At 52.9% G+C, this 24,210-nt stretch overlaps 1 protein-coding gene across 3 annotated transcripts in view; it reads left to right on the top strand.

Moving 5' to 3' along the window:
• SLIT3 (slit guidance ligand 3) overlaps positions 1-24,210 on the top strand; it is a 764,694-nt gene that overhangs the window by 719,756 nt on the left and 20,728 nt on the right. For all 3 annotated transcript variants that reach the window (XM_061393171.1, XM_061393168.1, XM_061393169.1), the window contains exons 27-32: positions 2,622-2,719; positions 6,537-6,676; positions 8,833-8,926; positions 15,938-16,075; positions 17,572-17,812; positions 19,721-19,851. In XM_061393171.1, coding sequence (XP_061249155.1) covers positions 2,622-2,719; positions 6,537-6,676; positions 8,833-8,926; positions 15,938-16,075; positions 17,572-17,812; positions 19,721-19,851 — 842 coding nt within the window. The remainder of the gene's footprint in view (positions 1-2,621; positions 2,720-6,536; positions 6,677-8,832; positions 8,927-15,937; positions 16,076-17,571; positions 17,813-19,720; positions 19,852-24,210) is intronic.

Raw genomic sequence — 24,210 nt, 5'->3', positions numbered from 1 at the left:
GAAGGCCTGGCCAAGTCCCAGTCCCCCCTCTGCCACACACACACGCCGTAGGGAGGGGGTCACAGGAGACAACCAAGGAGCATTACAGATCTAGTGGGTTGAGCAAAATGAGGCTCAAGAGCGTGGAACTACGCTAACTGGCCAGGTGCTAACAATGGTGATTGTTTCTGAAGAGCCTGTGAATGACAGAAAGCCCCACCTCTGGGCCCAGGCACCACATTACCGAATGCAGGCTCTGCTTCCTGGATTCTGGTGCCTTGTGGCATCTGGGGCTAGAGGAGACACCACCTCCACCCCTGCCCGCACCCCAGGGGAGGAATCCCCCGGGGAGCCCCGGGTACTTGCAAGTCCCCAGAGCAAAGACACTGGCCCAGGCAGGGAGCAGGGAGGCCGCGCCTTGACCTGCTCAGGGTTCTCGTGTCCTGCACTCCAGGCCCATTTATCCACCGACACACAGACACAGACACACACACCACACATACCTGGACTATTTCGCTGCTGTTGCTGTTCAGGCGCTAGGTGGTGTCCCACCCTTTGCGACCCCAGGGACTGCAGCCCTCCAGGCTCCTCTGTCCATGGGATTCTCCAGGCAAGAATGCTGGAGTGGGGTGCCATTCCCCTCTCCAGGGGATCTTCCCAGCCCAGGGAGTGAACTCGGGTCTCCTGCATGGCAGGTGGATTCTTTACCATCTGACTCACCAGGGAGACCCAAAAATCTATCTCAGATCCCCATAATCATCATGATCTGTATCTGAATAGCTCTTATTTATGGAGCTACGTTACCTGCCAGGGTCAGGTGCCTTAGATGAGTGTGATTTCTAATCATTTGTTAAATCCATACAATAGATATTATTACTGCCATTTTACAGATAATGAAAACAAGTCTCAGAGAGAACTGGTAATTTCCTCAATTTAGCAGCAGCAGCCAGACCAGCATGTGCACTCAGATCTGTGTACCTGCGGAGCCTGTGCTTTGAGAGAGGCAGAGTAAGCACCCAGCAAGCAGTTCCCAAAACTGGCTTTGGACTGGATGTCTGGGTTCAGTTGTGCTGGTTCCACATACTGCTGTGCAATGATGGACATATTGCCTCACTTTCCAAGTCCATCTTCCCTCTCAGTAAGAATGAGGGTAATAACAACCACACCCATATGGTAGGGGTGTTATGAACATTATACACCATTGTGAATGTGAAACTCAGCATGAGTCCTGGAACAGAAACCATACTCCGAATATGGGAGTGAGGACGAGCACTGCAGTTTCCATCGACACATGGGCTTGCCAAAAGGGATCTCATGTTGCTCTGGTTTAGGATAAGCCCAGATTGCACCCCAGATCTCCTCCCCTCCGAGAAACCTCTGACGGCCCCTTTAACTGTGCCAGGCTCGAAAAGCAGTGGACAGACGCAGCCCTGCCTTCCGGCTGCTGGAGGCGGGACCTGAGGCTGCAGCGCTGAGGCAGTGGGAGAAGGCAGAGCACAGCAGGGTCCAGCCAGGAAGCCCAGTGCCTCTCGTTGCGGGCGCGGGCAGCAGTGGCAGAGCAGGAAGGAGGGTTTTCTCGGGCAGATGGTGAGCAGGTGGTGTGGCGGTGGGAGGGCGCCCATGATGGCCCCGCGCCCACACTGAGCCCACAGACCAGAAGCAAACACAGCAGGCCTCCCCCCCAGGATCACGCAGGTCGTCCAGGGAACTGGCTGCAAAAACCTGGGTGCAGTGCTGGTCTGTCGGTGCCACGGGAGAAGCTGGTGGCAGAGGGCCAAGCCGGGGGCGACTCCCTGGGATGGAGGCCTGGCTCTGCGGTGCCTTGCCCTCACTGTCCTCCTCCTTGGCATGCTCCCCCCACCTGCACACAGTGGGCACCTTCTTAGCTCACATCCCCTTCAGGGTGCCTGGTACAGAGGAATCCCACTCTGCCCCAAATTTCTCTCACAGGGGGTCTCGGGGTAGCCTACCATCAGGACCACCCGCAGAACTTAAGAGCAAATAGCAACACCCATGCTCACGTCTGGACCAATCAGAGACAAGCTTGTCACTTTTGGGGGCCAAGGTCTGCACTTCAGCCATAGTCTACCCTCCAAGTTGTAGATTACAGTTATGCCTCAGTGAGGTTAGTGGTAATATCACCTACTGGCATTTATAGAGTGCCTACTATGTGCTAGATGTGTTATGTAATATTTTAAGGACTTCCTTATGGAAAGATCTAGTCAACTCTGGTAACAGCTCTATGAGGTAGGCGTGTAGAAGTTAAAAAGCGAATACAAAGTAAAGGTCAGCCAACTAGGAAGAGGTGAAGCTGGGAGGTGAACCAGCTCTTCCTGGCTCCAGAGACCCTGCTCTCGGCCTGTGGGTTAGGACGGTGGGGAGGGGCTGAAGTCTGGGCAATAGTGAGGCTGGGGGCCGCGGTCCTGAGCTCGGCGCTCCTCCCCACGCCACGCACCATGGAGCGACCCAAGGCAGGGCCTCCCTTGGGCTTTCCCCAGGGCACACAGCCAGCTCGCTGGTCCCAGAGCCCCAGGCGACCTCCCCCGCCCTCATCCCAGAGGGAGCTGGGAGCCCACAGGGCCTCCTCTTCACGGCGGCCGTGGAGAGCCTCCCTCACCATGTGCTTCTCTCTTTCTCCTCAGGGCAGAGACTGCACCGTGCCCATGAACACCTGCATTCAGAACCCCTGTCTGCATGGAGGCACCTGCCACCTGAGCGAGACCCACAAGGGTGGGTTCAGGTAACAGCTTGCCCTGGGCCTCCCTCCTCAGTCTGCCCCGCGACTCTGCGGCAGGCAGAGGAAACCTGGCTCCACGCCTCCTGCAGCCTCACTCCACCCAGCCCTCGATATGAAGGACTTTAAGGCTTTGCCTTCCCTATAAGGCAGCTACTGCTATCCCTCTTGTACAGATAAGGAAGTTAGGGCATCAAAGGGATAAATTGTTCGTCTGCAGTTGCACAGAAAGTGTTCAGACTGGCATCTGAATTCAGGGAGTCTGTCTCCAGAGCCAGGAGGTCTCCAAGGGAAGCTACAGTTGCTGGCTGAAGTCAGAGCAGGATAGGATAATCAATAGCTCAAAAAACCTGCCGGCCTGGAAATTCCACTATTCTTTCCTGTGTTGATTACGTTTTCATATGTGCCGGGCACTTAACTCTAAATCTCATTTAAATCCTCCCAAGGACCGTATCCAGTACAGGTAGTTCCTGTCCCCGTTTAATAGATGGGGAAACTGAGGCACGGAGATTGATTTGCTCTGGGTCACATATCCTGACACTCATTCCTGAGTCTTCCAACCCTGCCTGTTTCCTCCCTGGCATTAAGAGCTCAGGAAGAAAAAAGGTAAAAGCCACTTAGATATTTTTCTCATCCCTGTCTTTGGAGCTGGCCCTCTGGGCCTCTGCCAAACCTCTGGCCCCTTCCTGCTTCCCACCCACCCCTTGCTGCCTGCTGATGCCGTTCCCTGGGCCCTACCCTGGCAAGAGCAGATCAGGGGGAGCGGGCCCATGGGGCACCCCCAAACAGCCAGGGGGCCAGGCAGCAAAGGAAGGGGCACTGGGTGCTGTGCTGTGTGAGGAGGTCAGAGCACTCAGGGCACAAACAATGAACAACCACAGGCCCCCTGGCTGGGTTACTATGTGGTCTGTGAAAGAAATTCAGCTTCTGGGCTCCGGGTTCTCCCTGGGGAAGACAGCCGCCCACATAGCCATCTGCCAAGTCAGCCCCATCAAACTCAACTCTGGAAAAGCGAAATTCAAGGCAGATCTCATCTTCCTGCCTGCAGCGGGCCAAACTCTCCCCCACTGAGAGTGGACGTGAGAAGCCACCCAGAGCTCGCGCAGCAGTGGCCACGTGGCCTCAGTCAGGAAGCACTCCTCCAGGCCTGGGGAGCCTGGCCCCATCCCCACCCGCAGCCCCGGGACCCACGTCGTCGTCCGCAAGAGGCAGGGGCGCCCCTACAGGTGTCACTGCCCTCTTTGCAGGGATGCGGAAGGTCTGTCTGCACTCTCCATCACCGAGGAAATCCAAATGAACTGGATTGTTTAGGACTTAATTTTCAAGGAAAACAGCCCAGACCTACAGGATTTGGAAAATGGGATGCAGGGCTCAGGCAATGAGGCCCTCATCCTGGGATGGCATAGCTTGTGTGGGATCCCCCACCTCACCCCACCACCCAGGGTAGCACCTGGTAGGCTGGCACAGGGAGGGCCCCTGTCGGGTGGCTTTGCTCCCGTGTCCCTCTATTCAGTGACCTAGAGTTGCCATAACAGAGGACCACAGGCTCAAGGGCCTGGAACCAAAGAATGGCTTCTCACACGGCTCAGGCAGTAGGGGCACACCCCCCTGAAACCCGCGGGGGCTCCTCTCTCACCTTCTAGCTGCTGATGGTTGCTGGCAGTTTCTGGTGTTTCTTGACCTGCAGCTGTGTCACTCTAGTCTCTGCCTTCAGCTGCAAACACAGCCTTCTCCCTGGGTCTGTGTCCACATGACCGGCTTCTTATAAGGACACCAGTCATGTGAGATTAGGCGCCCACGCCACTCCAATGTCAATTCATCTTCAGTTAGCTCATGACAGCTGCAATGACTCTGTTTCCCAATGAGGTCACATTCCGAGGCTCGGGGGAGGGGGGTTAAGATGTCAACATATCTTTTTGAGGGGACACAATTCAATCCATGACGCCTCTGACTAGTCAGAATTCTGGAAGCGTCACCTACCTCTTAATCCAGATGCTTCTCCAGTCTTGACGCTTTGACTGTCTGCTCACAAAACAGGCAAAGGCTGGCAGGGTTGGCTGGACAGGCGTGACTTGCTGTCTGTCCACACAGCTAACACATTGCTCTTGAGATATCTTTGACATCCCCTCCTCCTTCCTCCCCCCACCTCCCACCAGGTTTCCGGTGAGGACAAAAGAGACTTTAACCTCGTTTCCACCCTTGGTCCAGTCCATGAGCAACCTCCGCTCCCTGGACCAGCCCCTTCTTACCCCACTTTCACGCAGTCCTAAGAGTCCTAAGTGCTCTCCGGGGAGAGTCAGAGGAAAATAACTCATATCAGGAAAATAGACAACGCTATGGTTTAAGATCTTCGGAAACCCGCCCCCGTGTGGCTCTGAAGAAATGACCTTCTTCATGAATGCCCAGGGTCCCGAAGAGAAAAAAGAAGAAGAAAAAAGAAAGGAGTTAGAGTCATTTATTTTGCTCCATGAAGAGTTGAAGAGCTCAGACCCAAGAATCCTTCTGCCTGCCTTTTGTAGAAAATGTGACCCACTTTTCAGGTCATAGAAAAAAGGATGTTAATTTGGATTCTAAGGGAATTCCCTGGTGGTCCAGTGACTAAGACTTGGGCTTTCATTGCCATGGACCTGGGTTCGATCCCTGGTCAGGGAACTAAGAGCCCACAAGCCACATGGTGCAGGGAAAAAACAACAACAAAAAAAATAAGACCACAAAAATCCACTTTCTATTAGTTTAGTTTCAAATGGAGAGAGGCCTTGGATTCTTGGTTTGAGCTGGAACACAGGACCCTGGTCCCTGATGAGGGGGGTGGCCCACAGGAAGAGTGAGATTCCTGCATCGTTCATTTAATTTCATTTAATCAGACTCTCATCTTCCACCTGCACCCTCTCAACTCCCCTCGCCCCTTGTCATCTGCCCAGCCTTTATCAATACTGACTGATTTTTTTTCTGACTTATTATCGGGCAGTGCAGCCTGACCCTGGGGCTGTGGCCAAGGCCAGGCAGAGGAGAGGAAATGAGGTTTATATCCAAGAGGTTTAACACTGCAGGGACACGTTAAGGAATTGTGTCATGCTGGTCTATGGTGTTTTTAACCAGAAAGCGTTGGCAGGAAAGGTGTCCTCCCACCCGACTCCCTCATCTTCCAGAAGCAGGAGGGGGCTCAGAAGTAGCAGGGATGTATGAGAAGGAGCAGTGTCCCTGAGGGAAGGTTAAGGAGGTGTGTGGTTTTGTCTAAAACAAAATCTAGCTGACATGCTTTCTGTGTTGTGTACCCCTCTAAGTGTTTCCTTGTATAATCTCATTTAATGCCTACAACCACCCTGGAGGTAGGTAGTACCACCAGTCAACAGATGATGAAACAGATACGAAATTTAACCCAGGAAACCTGGTTGCAAAGCCTGATCTTGGCCACTAAGTCCTGCTCCTGCTCCGGATTAAAAAGCTGCCCTTGAGTCACAAAAAAAAGTACAGAGTTTGTTACGCTGTTTCTCTCTCTGTCTACAAAAGAGACTAGGCATAGAACATAGCTGAAGGGTCGCTTAGAAGACTGCCAGCTGGGGGAGCCCTGAAGGAGGCATTGCCGTAGGATTGCCCCCAGGCAAGACAGCCACCCAGGGCCAGGAGAGACTGGAGGCAGGGGGCTATCAGAAATGCCCCTAAGGCTCCTAAAGGTCTTCCTGCTCAGAACTCCAGGCCTTGTGTGCCCCAAGAACGGCCTCGGACTCCCAGCCAGAGGAGAAACCTGACTGACTGTATTTCCCACCCCCGCCTTCCCCTCTGCCGCTCCCTGACCCTTGACCCCACCCACGCATCCCCAAAGCTGCTCCTGCCCTCTGGGCTTCGAGGGGCAGCGGTGTGAGATCAACCCAGACGACTGCGAGGACAACGACTGCGAGAACAACGCCACCTGTGTGGACGGGGTCAACAACTACGTGTGTGTGTGCCCGCCAAACTACACGGGTGAGCCCCCGACGCCCGGGTGCCCCCGACGCCCAGGGGCGGGCTGCCGTGCGGGCCTGCGTGGGCTTGGCGTGAGTCCCCGACGCCCAGGGGCGGGCTGCCGTGCGGGGGCCTGGGTGTTCTCGACGCCCGGGGGCAGGCTGCCGTGCGGGCCTGGGTGGGCTTGGCGTGCATTAGAGGAGACCGCTGTGTGCTCGGCCAAGTCTGACTCTGCAGACCCCACAGACTGTAGCCTGCCAGCTTCTGTCCGTGGGACTCTCTAGGCAAGAATACTGGAGTGGGTGGCCATTTCCTCCTCCAGGGATCTGCCCCACCCAGGGATCAAACCGTCGTCTCTTGCGTCTCCTGCGTTGGCCAGCAGGTTCTTTACCACTGCACCCCCTGGGAAGCCCACCACTTTCTAGGCTTCTTCCAAAAACTCCATCTTCTTTCCCGTTCTGGACAAAGGCTTGAATCAAAAAAAAAAAAAAAAAAAACCCATAATATGCCCTGAGGGGCTTCCCAAAGACCCTCTTCCTTAGTTTGTCTACCCCTCCCCCACCCACCCCCACAAATCACTCACTCCTCCCCACTTTGATCAGGTCCCCGGCTTTCAGCTCTCTGTTCATTTAGTTCATGTTCATCCCCTCCTTCCGGAGCCCTGGGCTCCCCAGTGGTGTCTGAGGCCAACTGAGAGGTACTTGCCTTGCGCTCATGCTTCATTCAGGTCTGAACTGATGGTGGGAGAATGGACAGGGGGTCGGGGAGGTTGCCGAGCAAACACTTATGAAGGCAGTTGCCTGCCTGCTCTTCCATTGACCGGGATGCAGTTCTGACTCTTTGTACTTTGTTCCTGAGAATGGGACATCGAGGTTTTGTCTGTGCCAGAAAATGTCGGAAGTGTCCCACAGAGAATACACTTCTCTCAGTGTCACGGATGGAGAAGAAGCAGAAGAGGCTGAGAAGGCACACAGGCACCCTCTGTGGTCTCGAGAGGCTGGGGACACGGTGAAGGCAGGGTGGGGTCCGCTTGCCCCCACCACAGCAGAGAGCCAACTCTGGGGCTGTGTCTGCCACGGTTTTCCACCTAGCCACCCTCGGACCCTCCTTCACCCTGCCCCGGGCACACCTGCCCCACGCCTCTCTGGCTGCAAGCTTGTTTCTCTCCATCACTCTCCACGTGGCCTGACTGGGTGGAATGTAAGGAAGTTATCAGTGGTGTGTCTTCCAGGAACCTGACCCCTGCAGGCCTGTCTGACCTCCCACATTCTGCTTTCTGGTGGTGTGAGTTTTCCAGGGCTTATCGGCAGGCCTTATATCTTTGGGTATTTATGACCTGTTTGGCATTTTTCTGGCCCTGTGAATTTCAAAGGGGATGTAGCCAGAGACCAGAACTTCAAATTCTTTCCATATTTTCTTCTCTGAGAAAACCCACGGGGCTTACTTATCTGTAACAGGTGGACTGCACTGCTAAGCCCTGGCTGCCCCTCCAGGAAACCCCTGAGTTTCCACCAGGTTTTCCCATCATCTCGCTGACAGCTGTGTGTTATAATTGCCTGGTTATTTGTAGATCCGCTCCCCCAACCCAACACACACACACCACGGGGGAGGTTGGAACTGGATCACTGCGGTGTCCCTGGCCCCTGGCAGAGTGCTACCACACAGAAGGGGCTCCATAAATGAGTAGAATGAAAGACAGATAAGCACAGCCCACAGTCAGGGGTGGGCTTCCCGGTGGCTCAGGCAGCAAAGAATCCGCCCGCAGTGCGGGAGACCTGGATTCAGCCCCCCAGTTGGGAAGATCCCCTGGAGAAGGAAACAGCTACCCACTCCAGTATTCTGGCCTGGAGAATTCCATGGGCTGAATAGTCCATGGGGTTGCAAAGAGTCAGACACAACTGAGCGACTTTCACCAAGTCAGGGGTGATTTCGGCTACTGCAGCCCCTGGATAATCAAGTGAAACAGCCAAATGGCAAAGCTCTAACAGTGCCCAAGAGAGGTCCTGGGGTCTTCTTGTGGTCACTGCCAGGGAAATTGAGACAGAGGTGCAGAAGAAAGGAGATGCCTAGAGAATAAATGGCAGGCTCCTGACCAGGGACTGGATGAACCTGACCTTCTAGCCGGGGCATCCCCCTGTCTCCTCCCTGACGCCTGGGCTCTCTACCCGCCCCACCAGGTGAGCTGTGCGACGAGGTCATTGACCACTGTGTGCCGGGGATGAACCTCTGTCAGCATGAGGCCAAGTGCATCTCCCTGGACAGAGGATTCAGGTGAGGCTCATTCATGACTGGCACCACGTCCCGAGGATTTGGCTCCAATAACCTGGGTTTGCGGCAGAAGCTCTGGGGTTCTTTCCATATTTTTTTTTCACTCTCTCTTTTTCTGTTAGTTTGCTAGCATGTGCTTTTCTGTACCTCTGACTAGTCACGGTCTAATTCTCTCTTTGTCCGTGTCTTTCTTTATGAAATCTCTGTGTCTGCCCTCCCTGTTCTCTCCTCTCTTGAGAAGCCCCTTTCTCTGACCCCTCCCTAGTCTTCCTTCTCTTTCCTCCCTCCCTCTCAGCACATGTTTTCTTTTTCTTTTTCCTGTTAGAACACTTGAGTTTTATGCATTTCTTTATTTTAATGCCAAAAGCGGCTAATTAACAGCGTTGTGATAGTCTCAGGTGAACAGTGAGGGGCTCAGTCATACATGCACGTGTATCCATTCTCCCAGATCCCCCTCCCGTCCAGGCTGACGCTAACAGTGAGCAGAGCGCCGTGTGGTCTGCAGCAGTCCTTGTTGGTTATCCTTTATAAATATAGCCTGTGTGTTCCCAAAGTCCTGTCCCTTCCCCGTGACAACCACGAGCTCGTTTCCTAAGTCTGAGAGTCTCTGTTTTATAAGTTCATTTGTATCATTTCTTTTTAGATTCCACATATGACAGATGGCATATGATATTTATCCTTCTCTGTCGGACTCACTTCACTCAGTATGGCATTCTCTACGTCTACCCATGTTGCTGCAAATAGCCTTATGTCATTCTTTTTAACAGCTGAATAATATCCCATGGTATATGTAACACGTCTTCTTTATCCATTCCTCTGCCGGTGCACTTTTAGCTTGTTTCCATGTCTTGGCTGTTGTAAACAGTGCTGCAGTCAGCATTGGGCTTCACGTATCTTTTAGGGCCAGTTCTCTGGATATATGCCCAGGAGTGGGATTTCAGGTTCATATGGTAGCTCTATTTTTAATTTTTTACGGAACCTTCATACTGTTCTCTATAGTGGCTGTACCAGTCTACATTCCGGCTAACATTGCAGGAGGGTTCCCTTCTCTCCTCATCACCTTCAGCAGTTATTGTTTGTGGATTTTTTGATGCTAGCCATTCTGACTGGTGTGAGGTGGTATCTCATTATGGTTTTGATTTGCGTTCCTCTAATAACTAGTGATGGTGAACATCTTTTCACGTGCCTGTGGACACATGTGTCCTCTTTAGAGAAATGTCTCTTCAGGTCTTCTGCCCGTTTTTTGAGTGGATTGTTTTGTTTTGATGCTATTGAGTATCATAAGCTGTTTGTAAATTTTAGAGACCAGTCCCTTCTCAGTCACATCATTTGCAAGTATTTTCTCCCAATCTGTGTGTTGTCTTTTTGTTTTGTTTATTGTTTCCTTTTCTGTACAAAAGCTTTTGAGGTTAAGTAGGTCCCATTTATTATTTTTGCTTTTATTTCCATTATTCTGGGAAATGAATTGAAAACGACATTGCTGTCACCACATCTTTTCTTTCCAGAGCTAGTGCGGTGGAGCCACCCCACAGAGGAAGCAGAGGCCAGAGGGCATCTGGTGCCACTCCCCAGATGCAGCCCGCCCTGCCCCCTGGCTCCAGCAAGTCCGCCAGCTTGTGTGCCTGCGCGTGGTGGGGGTGGGCAGGGAGGAGGCAGGCTGTGGGCTCTGACGGGCCCGGCAACGTGGCCGCTGGGGTGACATCTCCGGGGGAGCAGGGGCACGCTAGGGCTGTTCTAAGGGAACACAAGAGGCTGCCTCAGGAGGAGACAGCAGCTCTAGAGCCTGCAGACCGAAGGGCGCCCCTGGGGACTCCTGGGCACTGTCCCCACCTCCTCCCTCCACACTCCTTTGTGAAAGTGTGCCATTGCCTCTTCTGGAGAAGATCCTGAGGCCTTCAGGTCTTGGGATTTTCTGATATTGGGAGGGACACCTCAGAACCCTTTGGTCAAGAGCACTGTCCTATCCCTGACCACACACCTGCCTCCCCTCCTTCCGGTAGGCTCTGTCTGCACTGAGTGGGGAAAGTGGGGTCCTCTGACACAAAGGAATCAGGGTTGGGGAATCTGACAGAGACCAGAACAGCTGTGGGGGAACCCCAGACAAGCCCTCAGCAAAGACACCCAACGTGACCCTCACAGCCACCTGCAGAGATAAGGGATGTGGGTCTGGAGCTCGGTGCCTGTGCTCATGAGCCTTGAAAGAGAATTCTGCCCAGCCTGTCCCCAGTGGCATCCCCAGCCGCTTCAGGACACAAGCTCAGACTGGTCTAGATGTCCCCAGGAGCTGTCACCACTCAGAGTCTGTTCAGCTCTCAGCCATGTGGCAGAGAGTTCTCAGACCTGGGGGTGTGGAGACTCTGATTCTGTACTGTAAGCTCAGGACTTCATGCAAACCCATGATCTTAGAAAGCCCCCGACATCATGAGATCACAGGGTCTTAGAACTGTGGACTCTTAGATTCATGGATTCTCCAAAACTTGAACTTGTAAACTCTTGGAATCCTAGAATGTAATAACGGTGGGTTCCAGTTGCTGTCCTCCCGCCAACCCACCGCAGTCCCCAAATCCTCATTGCAGTGAGGGTGGTGGGTAGTGTAGGAGGTTTCTTATTTCCTCCATCTGAGGCTCTTGCCATGGACCTGGGGGAGGGAAATTTGACACCACACAGAGGTTTAGAAAAGAAGGAATTCCTGGGGCCCTAGTTTCGGGCCCTGGGTGCTGCTGGCATTCTGAGGAGGGGGAAGAACCTCCTGGAGTAGAGAGGGAAGCCCTCTACTCTAGGAGGTGAGACTGGAGGTGACCACCAAAGGATGGGTGGCATTGGGATGGGCTGAGAGAAGCAGGGCCCTGCAGGCGGGGCAGAGTCTATGTACGTAAGGGTGACCGAGGGCCATGAGCAGGCCTGCTTGAGTTTTCCTTTTCTATCTGGACATATGAAGCCTAGAGCCCGTGACCAGGAAAATGTTAAGAGGAGTGCAGGGCTCTGGCCTCAGAGGGAACAGAGGAAGCTGAGGCCCTTCAGGTTTGCCTTGCCGGCTGTGTCCCCTCGAGATGTGCCAATACGTTCTGAGGTAACCAGTTACCTAAGCGTGAGGAAGAGCGAGCGATGCCTCTGCCGCCTGGCCCTGCTTCTCCCACTCCAGGATCGGACCTCAGACCAGGGCTGCTCTTTAACTGAGGGGCGAGCAAAGGGCTGGGCGGAGAGGCTTAAAGCACAGACTTGAACCCAAAGCTGCAGTGGCTGGACTGACAGGCAGAGTGCTTTGGGTATGCCTAGGAAGGGGTAGTGGTGGTCGCTGAGCTAGGAAGACTGGGTAGAATATCCATGGACGGAAGGACATCAGTGGTGTTCCCAGCCAAGTGGACAACAGGCTCAGAGGAGGCCTGCTTGGATGAGCACAACGAGCATGGAGGCTGGTCAGAAGTGGTCCAGGGTGCTGGGCTGGGGCTGGGGTGCTAGGGAGTTAGGACCACAGATCTTGATTCTCTGCTCCCTGTCCCTGGAAACTCTGTCTACTGTAACCAAGACCTCCTTGAGTTCAAGGACAAAATAGAAAGAAACCAGTCTAGCTTTCAAAATCTTGAGATAATATATTTATGCACAGTGTGTCTTAGAATCTTGATGAAGTCTACAGGCCAACTCAATAATGTTGATTTTTTTTTTGAATTAAGATGCATTTAAATCAAAAGCCCCTTCTCCCAGTGCAACATTTTTCACTTTATCCCACAATGCCCCCCCACCCCCCACCATCACCGTAGTGACTCACATCCCCAGGTGGGCCACAGGGACACTAACAAAAGAGATGCGCAGTCCCTGCAGCCTTTGCCCAAGTTTGAAGGTGTTTATCCTTGGGGATTTCCTTGTATGCTGTTCTAATGAGGCCTCAACTCAACAAAGCAGATAGGACTATCAGTATCTGTGACGTGAACGCTGAAATAATATACTGAAGGCCTGAAAGTAACTGCCACTACACCCTGAAAGCAACAGAACCAGAAACAGAGATGGCGGTGGCCAGCACTCCCTCTGTGTCAGGCACTGGGTATGACCACATTTGACGTTCAGCACCCTTAGGATGTAGAAACTGTTACCACTTTCTGTGTGGGCTGAAGCACAGCGAGGTGGAGCAAGCGGCCGACACGTGTGAGTGGAAGGGGATGAGAGCTGACCCAGGTCTGACTGATTCCTCAGCTCAGTCTGGAGACTCCTGATGTCCTGAAACCAAGGATGTCACTTGGTTACTCCTCTATGTCCAGAATCAGTAGGTTAAATGCGTATCAAAATGGCATAAACCTTATGCTTTAGAAAAAAAAGGCAAGACATTTGAAAACACGGAATGTGGGGTATACCACCAGTTGCTTGTCTTTAGCCGATAAAGAAATGTTGTAGGGATCCTTGCCATTAGAGATGAGGTCCATGAACCAGCAGCGTCAGCATCCCATGGGAGCTTATTGGGAATGCTCATTCCCAGGCCCCACCCAGACTCCCTGAATCAGAAGCTCTACTTTTACAAGACTCTGGGGGTTTTGTTTAGGAAGCACATGTGTAGAGAGGGCTGTAGCATTGGAAAGAAAAGAAGGCCATAAACACATCTGCCTCCAGACCTCTACTGCTTCATCTGCAAGGGAGCATGGCTTCCCTCATTCCTCCTAAAGACTTCAGCAGCCCTGAACTCCGTGCTTACCAGGCTGGGTTTGCCCCTGTAAGTAGTGAGTAACTATTGTTGCCTCGGAGAAGCTCATACAGCTTGAGTTGCTCTGCAGGTACTTAGAATTCAGGAGACACAGGCACATATACCTACCGGGGCCAGGTTTAACCCTCGCAGAGGCCTGGCCTGCAGTATATGCAGCATGCACTCCCACAAAGTCATCCGCAGGATGACGCTTTCAAAGACTAGGATGAGGTGGGGGCAAAGGTGTGAAAGTTTGCACTTGCTGGTGCAGCAGTAGGTCACGTGTTTCAAATGTATCCATCATATAAGTAAAGGTGAACAGGTCAGATCTTAGAGATGTCACAGCTTTTGGGCGCAGGCCCAGTAAATCCTCAAATTCTAGAACTTGCCGGCCTCCAGGGACACCCAGGCCCCCTGAGTATCGTACCTTACCACGAATCCACAGCACGCAGCAACCCCAGCAGCATCAGAATCTACTTGCAATTCCAGCCCACTTCTCTCCATCCTAGAGCGGGTGGAGCAAGGAGAGTGGGGAGGGAGGACCATCCCTTTGTCCTGATGCTTCCCCAGTCGGGCTCCTTCATCATGTAAGTGTTCCAAGGTCTCACTTCCTACCTCACCACCTATTGCACACCTTCCTCTGTACCAGCTTCCTCCTCTGACTTGCACAGGCTGTGTTTATTTTTCATAGTCTGCCCAGTAAAATTCAGCCAGGGACCCCAGAGAGGTGTGCAGGCTGAAGGCCCTGCAGGAGGGAGAGGAGCTAGGAAGGATCTGTGTTCATAAGTGCCTGTGTGTGTGCTTGAGCCCCTGTGAGTAAGGTGGTACCTGTGGTCTGTTTCTTGCTGGGACTTTGACACATTGTCACCTCAGACAGAGGAGCCCAGAGATGCATGTTTCTGGCCCATGTTCAGGGAGGCTGGCCATAGCAGCTGCCTCTGGCCAGGTTGAAGCCTGGGCCTGCAGGGACACCATGGAGCTGCCGACACCATGCTCCTCTGGGAGAGGCAGGGCAGGCCCGCAAGGCCTGGGTTGAACCACAGCTCCATACTCTCCCCTGGAGACCAGAGGCATCTATCGAAAGCAAAGGGATTCACCCTTCTCTCTCTTTTTTTCCAGCTTAGTGTTGTTTTTTCTTTCCTTTCTTTCTTTCTTTTTTTTTTTTTTTGAGTATAATTGCTTTACAATGTGTTGGTTTCTGCTTTCACTTTCCTCCCTCCCACCCCACCCAGTCCCACCCATCTGAGCCATCACAGAGTACCAGGCTGAGCTCCCTGTGCTGCACCCCAGCTCCCCGCTAGCAACTGTCTCACACACAGAGGTGCATATATGTCAGTGCTTCTCTCCCCCACTGTGTCCACACGTCTGTTCTCACGTCTGCGCCTTTATTCTGGCCCTTTTCTAGATTCAAATAAGTTCATCTTCACCCCTTTTCTAGATTCCACATGTACACATTAATACATAATATTTGGTTTTCTCCTTCTACTTCACTCTTTATGACAGACTCTAGGTCCATTCACATCTCTCCAAACGACCCAATTTCGTTCCTTTTCATGACTGAGTAACGTTTCATTGCATATCTGTAGCACATCTTCTTTATCTATCCCAGTTCTTATATCAGCCTGAATCTCTGGGGGAGAAAATGAATAAACAATAGAGAAGAATCAAAGGCAGTGCCGAGAGCATCATTTCTTCACCATCCTTATCAGCTCCTTCTGCATATCACGCTGTTTATTCAGTGTGGATCTAGTGCCCCGCACAGAGTGGATCACTTAGTTTCTTAAGCCACCATGAGAGCTGAAGGTACTGATCGTCAGCCACATTTAAGGGTGGAGACACTGAAACAGGCACCGAGTAGCAGACACATGGAGAAGAGCATCTGACACACGTACGCGTAGACGAAACATCATTATGCTGGGGGGCCTCGGGGAAGTCCAGTCCGCTTTCCCAGAGCCCAGGTCTCCTCCTGATCCTGGAGGGGACAGACCCTCCCTCACTGGGTGCTGAAAGACCTCAGCAAGGTGCTCTGTGAGAGGTGCGCGAAGGAGGGCTAGGCTGAATACCAGTTCTACATAGACAGTGGCAGATCCGAGCCAAAACCTGTCTGACCACAACGTGAGCCCCCCAGCCAGCTGCTGACAAGGTTTTGACTGGGATCTACCACTGTCTTCATGGAACTAGTTTCTAAGGTGCCCGTGTAAACCAGGCGGACACCGACTCGCAGGCTGTGGCCATGCTTTGGGGAGCTCGCGGGGGCTGAGGGCCCTTGAGGACACAGGGAGATACAGGAGAGGCTGCCTGGAAGCTGGCCGGGCCTGGAGCAGCCTCGCTCTGACGTGTTGCAGGTGCGAATGCCCCCCTGGCTACAGCGGGAAGCTCTGCGAGGTGGACGATGATGACTGCGCCGCCCACCGGTGCCGCCACGGGGCCCAGTGTGTGGACGCGGTCAATGGCTACACGTGCGTCTGCCCCCAGGGCTTCAGGTAGGGCTGAGGGGCTGCCGGGCAGGCAGCAGAGGGTGGGGGTTGGGGGGCCCAGGCGACCCTAGCCCTGCATCTCCATGGTGTCTTTATTTCCCAAACCTTCCTCACACCCTCCAAGTCCCAGAGCAGACATTGTTAACCCCGTGTTGTAGATGGAAAAAGGAGGTACCCAGGGCAACCCCGTGGCAGCTGGACTTAGAGTCAAACTTGGGCATGATGCCATGTAACGAAAGATGATACCATTTTGGAGCCCAGCTTGCAGGGTGGAGGTAGCCACATAGCCACGCTGGCAGGATCTTCTTTCTAAGCTGGAGAATAAACCATTATGGATTCCCTAGTGGCAGGAAAATGGAGGTGGATGGGAGGATTTGGGGGAGTCCCTGAAGCCAGGCGAGAAAAGGGAGACAGGAGGCGCTGGCCAGGTGGTCAGATGTCTGTGGGGTGTATGGACGCAGTGTATGGGTGGCAGCTCCAGCTCTGACCAGAAGGGAAGGGCACAGGGGGTCCCGGAGGGGAGGCCGGGGACTGCAGTCAAGGGGATCAGCCTGGGGGATGTGTTCTGTATACATGTCAGGTCTCATGGAAGCATAGAGCCAACTGTGCAGATGAGCCCTGGTCATGGACTGAGAACATGAGCCTGGAGGGAACCATGAGTTCTCAGGGCAGTTGGTTCCAAAGGCTGACTGAGGCCCTTTGCAAGCGAGGCTTATGAAAATATAAATTTCAGGGCCCCACCTCAGGGCTATGAAATGAGAATCAGGGGTGGGGAGAAGGAGCTGGAAACCCACACTTTAAAAAAAAATGTTTTTAATTATGGCAAAATGCACATAACACAAAATGTACCATCTTGAGCGTTTTTAAATGTGCAGTGAGTACATTGATTGCTGTGCGGCTATCACCACCGCCCGTCTCCAGAAATCTTTTTATTTCACCAACTGAAACTGTACCTCCCAATTCCTCCTTCTCTAGCCCCAGCAGTCACCACTCTACTTTCTGTTTCCATGAGTTTGACCCCTCTGAGTACCTCATTCATATGGAATCAGTACCTCCATTCATATGGAATCAGACAGCGTTTGTCTCGTTGTAACTGCTGCTTTGGCTCAATGTCATCTCAAGGTCCATCCATATTGTCACATACTTCAGAATGCCCTTCCTTTTCAAGGCTGAATAGTGTTGCATAGTGTGCACATGCCATGCTGCTTATCCGCTCATTCATGGCTCGAAGAGAGTCTGCACCGTTAGCAAATGTATCGCAGGTGATTCTGATGACACAGAAACTGAGGACCTGCACTCTAGTCCAACCGCATTATTTTAAAAGTGGGAAATCTGTGGCTTAGAGAAGGCACCAGCCTCCCCCCATCTCTGGCAGGGCTGGAACCAGTCCCCATTCCCTTTCATGCCACCCTCTCCCCAGGCAGCTCTTTGGCCTCAATGACCTGGTGTCTCCTCTCACGTTCCCCTGTCCTCTCTCCCCACCGTCCTCTCTGCCCTCCCAGTGGGCTCCACTGTGAGCACCCCCCGCCCATGGTCCTGCTGCAGACCAGCCCCTGTGACCAGTACGAGTGCCAGAATGGGGCCCAGTGCATTGTGGTGCAGCAGGAGCCCACCTGCCGCTGCCCCCCCGGCTTCGCTGGCCCGAGGTGCGAGAAGCTCATCACCGTCAACTTCGTGGGCAAGGACTCCTACGTGGAGCTGGCCTCAGCCAAGGTCCGGCCCCAGGCCAACATCTCTCTGCAGGTGCGCCCCGCCCGACTCAGCCTGGAAGGACCCTGACCTGCCGCTAAGCTCTGACTGTTCTGGAAACAGCTGGGGTGGGGGGTACTGGCCAACTCCATGGCTTCTACAGACAGTTCCTGACTCCTCTAGGGAACAGTCATTCAACTACTACATGCCAAGCAGGCAGTGGGGATTCAGTGGGGGATAAGACAGCCAAGCCCCTTGCCCAGGGCAGGAGAACAAGAAAATTGTCAATGATAACCCTTGGTGATGTGGGAGCACACAGGTGGGGCTGTAATCCCAGCCTGCCTGGAAGAATCAGAGAAGGCTTCCCAGAGGCAGTGATAACTAAGCTGAGGTCTGAAGGATGAGTGGGAGTTGGCATGGAGAAGGGTGGAAGGGCTGATAATGCAGGGTGAAGAGGGGTGCATTCAAGCCTGGGAGATCTTTCAGGGAGCAGGAAACTGTTTAGTGTGAACCAGATTCTTTTCCAACTAACTTCTGTCAGGCTCCTTAACCTGTGGATCTGAGTAGTTCTTCCAAACCACATTTCCAGATGCTGTCAGTGCTGTTGGGGGCAGAGGGGAAGGCAAGGGATATGGTATAGAGAGACCCAGATGGCACTCGTGGTAAAGAACTCACCTCCCAACGCAGGAAATGTAAGAGATGTGGGTTTGATCCCTCAGTTGGGAAGATCCCCTGGAGAAGAGGGGGCATGATAACCCACTCCAGTATTCTTGCCTGGAGAATCCAATGGACAGAGGAGCCTGGCGGGCTACTGTCCATGGGATCACAAAGAGTCAGACGCAGCTGACTGAGCATGCACGCACGTGACATAGAGCAGGCTTGGTGAGCAGTGGGAACCCAGAGGCACAGCTAGAGGGTGCCCTGCCATGTGGCATCCACCGAGGCCCCTTCTTCCTTCTGGCTATGGTTACACTAGACTGGGTTTAAGCTTATGGAGAAAAATATTCATTCAACAAAGATCCACTGGCCATCTATACCTGCCAGGTACCATTCTAGAGACTGGGGCTGCAGAGATGCACAGATGTTCCCATGGCCTCACCTCGCGGAGCCTCCAGTCCATAAGCAGGCCTCTGAGATGGGGGTGGACCACTGGCACGTACAGGACAGAAGCTCTGGGTGCCATCATCCCTTGTCCCGGTCACTTCATTGCCCTCCTGCCTTCCTCCCTTAGTCCTACTCACCCAGAGACCCAAGCATTACATCCCAACTAATGGGGCCCCGGGCCCCAAACACCCCAGTGTTCTATCCAACCAGCTGCCCCACACCCCCTCTCTCCACTGCCCCTGTGCCCGGCAGTGGGCACTGACTGGCTGTCCGAGAGCCCAGCCCTGAGCCCAGTGCCTGGTGAACATGCCCTCTGAGCAGCGGCTTCTGAAACCAGGGCTTCTCAGCCTTGGCAACACATTAGAATCTCCCGGGGCACCTTATCTTTGCCTGGGTCTCACCTCTAGAGATTTGCATGTAATCGGTTTGGGGTGAAGCCCAGACACTGGTGTTTTAAAAAATTCCCGAGTTCATAGTCAACACTGAATTAAATAGTAGTGGTTAGTCTTTTGTTTATAATTATTACTATATACAAAGAGATGAAGGCCCCGAGAGGCTAGATCAGAGCTCATGGTTCCTGGCATTTTTATATATGTGTTCACTTACACACACACACACACACAACATAAAAACAATAGCCACGCATATTGAATACCCCATAAGTATTTGGAATTGATCAATCAGCATTTGCTTGAGTATTAGGCACAGGCCTTCCTTGTGGAAATACACAGACTAGACGGAAGAGGAAACAAGGGCATGATTTCAGACCCAGGGTTTGTTCAGGATATGCCACCTGAAAGAGGGCTCTGGGGGTGGGGGGTGCCTCGGGGCGGCCCTGACTCTCGTGCCTCCCTCCAGGTGGCCACGGACAAGGACAACGGCATCCTCCTCTACAAGGGGGACAACGACCCCCTGGCACTGGAGCTGTACCAGGGCCACGTGAGGCTCGTCTACGACAGCCTGAGCTCGCCGCCAACCACAGTGTACAGGTGAGGACCGCGGTCCCGCCCCCGCTGCACGAGCGCCCCCCACCCCAGCACCTTCCGGCCTGCATCCAGCACTGTGAGAAGCTGCCAGAGGCTCTGGTTCTGCTTCTCCCCACTCCCCACCTCCAGCACACACACACACACACACACACACACACACACAGTCACAGAGTGGCGGGTGGGAGCCAGAGAGGCGGTCTTGGAGGAAGGGAGGAAGGCAGACCCACGGGGAGATGACACCTCATTACCATAAGATAAATGGCCAGCTGGCTCCTGGGCAGGAGCCTCTGCTCCAATGGAGACGAGGCTGCTTAATGAGATGCCCTTTTAAAAATGTCATCCCAATCTTTGATTAGTTTAAGAAAGAAAACAGGGCGAGATGAGCTTGGAACTCAAGGGGAAGAAATTCCAGAGCATGGAGAGAGCAGGACTTCTCCTTAAGTGACTTTCAAACTGTTCTAAAGGACAGTATTTCCTAAACTTCAGTCTTTCCAACCATCACCCTGATTTTTACATTATCTGTATGTTAGCTGGGCTGTTACTTAATGCCCTCCCTTACATCAGCTTTAAATCTGCTCACTTTTTAAACTTAGCTTCCTCCTGAGTGATAGCATCTGTGACATTACAGCTCTGCTAGTTCGCCATGCTGTATTTTTTTCCTCAGTCAAATGAATTCTCAACTAGGAACATTTAAAAACTATTTTAGTTACAAATATTTTTATAATAGGTATAAAAGGAACTACTCAAACGAGACATGTTTGTCTGTGTTACACTTAAAATCACATAAAACCTCCCCATGGAAGGAGAGCCGTTCCTTGGAGAAAGCACAGAATGTAAGAGCAAATCCCATCCAGAGGCTGGCCCTTCCCCTCTGGAAGCAAGAGCACGTCTGGTCGCGATGAGTGAAGGGCAACGTTTTTCCCAGTAACTAAATCCTTTCTTCAATCAAAACTTCACGTGGAATTCAATCATGCTAAACACACAGGAGCACAGCCACCCTGCAGAGCTGGAGGGAGCAGTCTCCTCCTTCACACACACCCTCACGGAGGCCCCAGCCCACCTCCCACGAATCCCAGCTGAAAACCATCGGCACAAACCAGTGGTTCTTTTTTAAAAACTTATGTATTTGTTCGGAGAAGGCAATGGCACCCCACTCCAGTACTCTTGCCTGGAAAATCCCATGGACGGAGGAGCCTGGTGGGCTGCAGTCCATGGGGTCGCTAAGAGTCGGACACGACTGAGCGACTTCACTTTCACTTTTCACTTTCCTGCATTGGAGAAGGAAATGGCAACCTACTCCAGTGTTCTTGCCTGGAGAATCCCAGGGACGGGGGAGCCTGGTGGGCTGCCGTCTCGGGTCGCAGAGTCGGACACGACTGAAGCGACTTAGCAGCATGTATTGTTTGGCTGTGTAGGTCTCGGTTGTGGCGTGTGGGATCTTCGCTGTGTCAGGTGGGATATTTCGTTCTGGCGCCTGTGCTCAGCAGTTGCAGAGCTGGGGCTTCGTTGCCCCATAACATGTGGGATCACAGCCCCCCAACCAGGGATCGAACCTGTGTCCCTCGCATTGCAAGGCGGATTTTTTCTTTTAAGATTTATTTATTTGCTTTTATTTTTGGTTGTGCCCCATCTTTGTTGCTACGCACAGGCTTTCCCTGTGGTGGAGAGCAGGGACTTCTCTTGTGGCGCACAGCCTCTAGGCCTGTGGGCTTCAGTAATCAGGGCCTGTGGGCTCTACGGTGCGGGCTCAGTGGTTGCGGTGCACTGGAGTAGTTGTTCTGCAGCTTGTGGGATCTTCCTGGACCCAGGATTGAACCCGTGTCCCTGCACTGGTAAGGCAGATTCTTAACCACTGGATCACCACCAGGGAAGTCCCAAAGCAGTCGTTCTTGAGGTAAAGTCCCAGAGCAGCTGCAGAGCTGGAAGCTTGTCAGAAATGCACATTTTCAGACCCCACCCTGGACCTGCCAACCCAAGCCTGAAGCTCTCTGGGGTCCGACCCAGCCACCAGTTTTAAGGAACCTGTAGGAGATTCTGAGAAGTGCTTGCTTACCCATGAAGGCTTCCTGGAGGGGGAGCCATTTGCAGTGGGTCCTGAAGAAGGTGTGTGAGCAGGGAAAGCAGTAGGCCAGCAGGCTGGGAGAACAGCAGCCACCAGCCTGAGGGACCATGAAAAGGCAGTGGCCATGAAGAGTCACAGCAGAGGGGGTGGCTGGAGAGGAGACCAGGCAGGTTTGGCCAGCAGGTTCAGTGAACGTCCCAGTGGCCTCAGAGTTCCCTGGAGCCAGGGACTGCCACCGTCTGTGTTCCTGGGGCCGCTGGCCATGGGTGAAGTCCAAGGGACAGAGACCAGGTCCAGGGCTGCCTGACCAGAGCCTGAAGTGTCAGACGCATCTAGGTGCGGCTGAATTCTCCCATGTCTCCGCGACATTCGCCCATGTACTGCGGATGACAGCCCTGTGTCCCTCCAGGTGTGTTCCTGGGGGCCTGTACACGGACGGGGCAGGACAGAAGGTGACAGCCAGACTGCGGAGTGGCTGGGCTGGTCCAAAGCGTAGGGACTCCCCTGCCCTTCCCACACTGAGGTCAGCTGCTGGTTTGGTCAAGTGGTGTGCTGTTGATACAAATTTGGAATACTCTGCTGGTGTCTTAGGGCAGGAATGAATCAGGCATGAATCAGGAACCCATAGAATGGCTACTCGCTTGTCAGGGAGTCAGGCGAGAGTTAGCACGTGGCCCTTGGGAGACCCCAGGGCCCTTTTCTTACCTCTTGGAGGAACCAAGTAAAGAATGTCCCTGCCAGGATCCTCATGCCAAGTCTGGTGACATATTTTGTGCCCTTCAACCCCCAATCCTAAAGGCCCAAGACTCTAAGGATCTCGTATTAAAAAATGGTTTTGCTGGAACTTCCCCAGCAGTCCAGTGGTTAAGACTCCATGCTTCCTGTGCAAGGGACATAGGTTTGATCCCTGGTCGGGGATCTGAGATCCCATATGCCATGAGGTGTGGCCAAAACATAAGTGGCTTTACTTCCAAATACTTTTCTCTAGATAGCCCTGGTTTTTCCCCAGTAGTGCACTCACTCAGGGACATCTCTCAGGCACTGTTACTGAATCAGGTCTGACTGATTCAACTCAAGAGAAAGGCAAATGTTGATAGAAAGGGAAGTTGCTTTTAATCAGAATGCTGGCAATCTGGGGAGATGGTGGACTCAGTGTCCCCCAGAAACCACCTCCGAAGATTCTGTACTGCCATGAAAGCTTTTAAAGAGGAAAGAGAAGTCTGAGTTAATCACTGAGACGGGGACTCAGAGTCGTCACCTCTCCCACTCTGCAGACCTGTCAACTTCTTGTGACTCTTCTTTAGATGCTGTCTTGCTCACAGAGTTTGTCTGTGAGATGACTGAAGGGGAAGCTGGGGAAGAGATCTGGTCATCTGTTAATTACTTACTCATTTGTTCTACTTTGATCTATAGAAAGAACAGATCAGGCAAAGTATTGTGCAATCCAAAGATCTGAGTAGAGATGAGTAGAGCATGGGGGTGCCTGATGTAAGGTTAGTGAAAAGACACAAGAGCCTCCTGCAGGGAGCTCTTTCCTGCCAAAAGCTGCTTACAGTACCTCGCCTTGGACCTGTTGTAGGGGTTGGAGCCACAGTGTTCAGAAGAACACAGTCCAGGGAGGAAGGCAGATGTGTAAATAAGCAAGTGTTGTAGGAGCAGGATAAAAAAGGTCTCACAGGAGACGCCAGTGCCTGCTGTAGGGACAATGAAGAAGGAACAGACAGTTGATTCTGCTTAGAGAACTAGGGAAGGGTCCCTGGAGGAGAAGGTGATGTCTGAGCTGAGACATGAGCTATGGCTGATGAGTGTTTCCACAGGCTGAGAAACGAGGAGACTCTGGGGAAGGGGAGACCCCATCTGTATGCATGGAACCCAGGCTGGGAGGAGCTGAACAGCAGCTGATGGAACCGGGAAGCCATACCAGCCTCAGAAAGATCTCCTCCCCCGAGTCACAGCAGTAAACTCTGACCTGCTCAGCCTCAGAGCCAGGGCTCACTAAGTTGCTTCAATCGTGTCCCGACTCTTTGCAACCCCATGGGCTGCAGCCTACCAGGCTTCTCTGTCCATGGGGATTCTCCAGGCAAGAATGCAGGAGTGGATTGCCATGGTTCCTCCGACCTCCTTACAGGAAGGCAAACCACAGCTGATCTGATCCGGGAGGGGGCAGCTGCAGACCGTATTAGGGAAGTACAGGCCCAGAGCAGCTGGGTTCCGTGCAAGTTCCCAGCTGAAGTTGCAAGTAGAGAGATTCAGTTCCAGGCCCAGATATATAATACCCAATCTACAAAAACCCACCCAAG

This window comes from Bos javanicus, chromosome 20 (genome assembly GCF_032452875.1).
Source record: "Bos javanicus breed banteng chromosome 20, ARS-OSU_banteng_1.0, whole genome shotgun sequence".
Taxonomy (NCBI): Eukaryota; Metazoa; Chordata; class Mammalia; order Artiodactyla; family Bovidae; genus Bos; species Bos javanicus.
The sequence above is the reverse complement of the archived record's forward strand: the minus strand, read 5'-3'. Positions and strand labels throughout refer to the sequence as shown.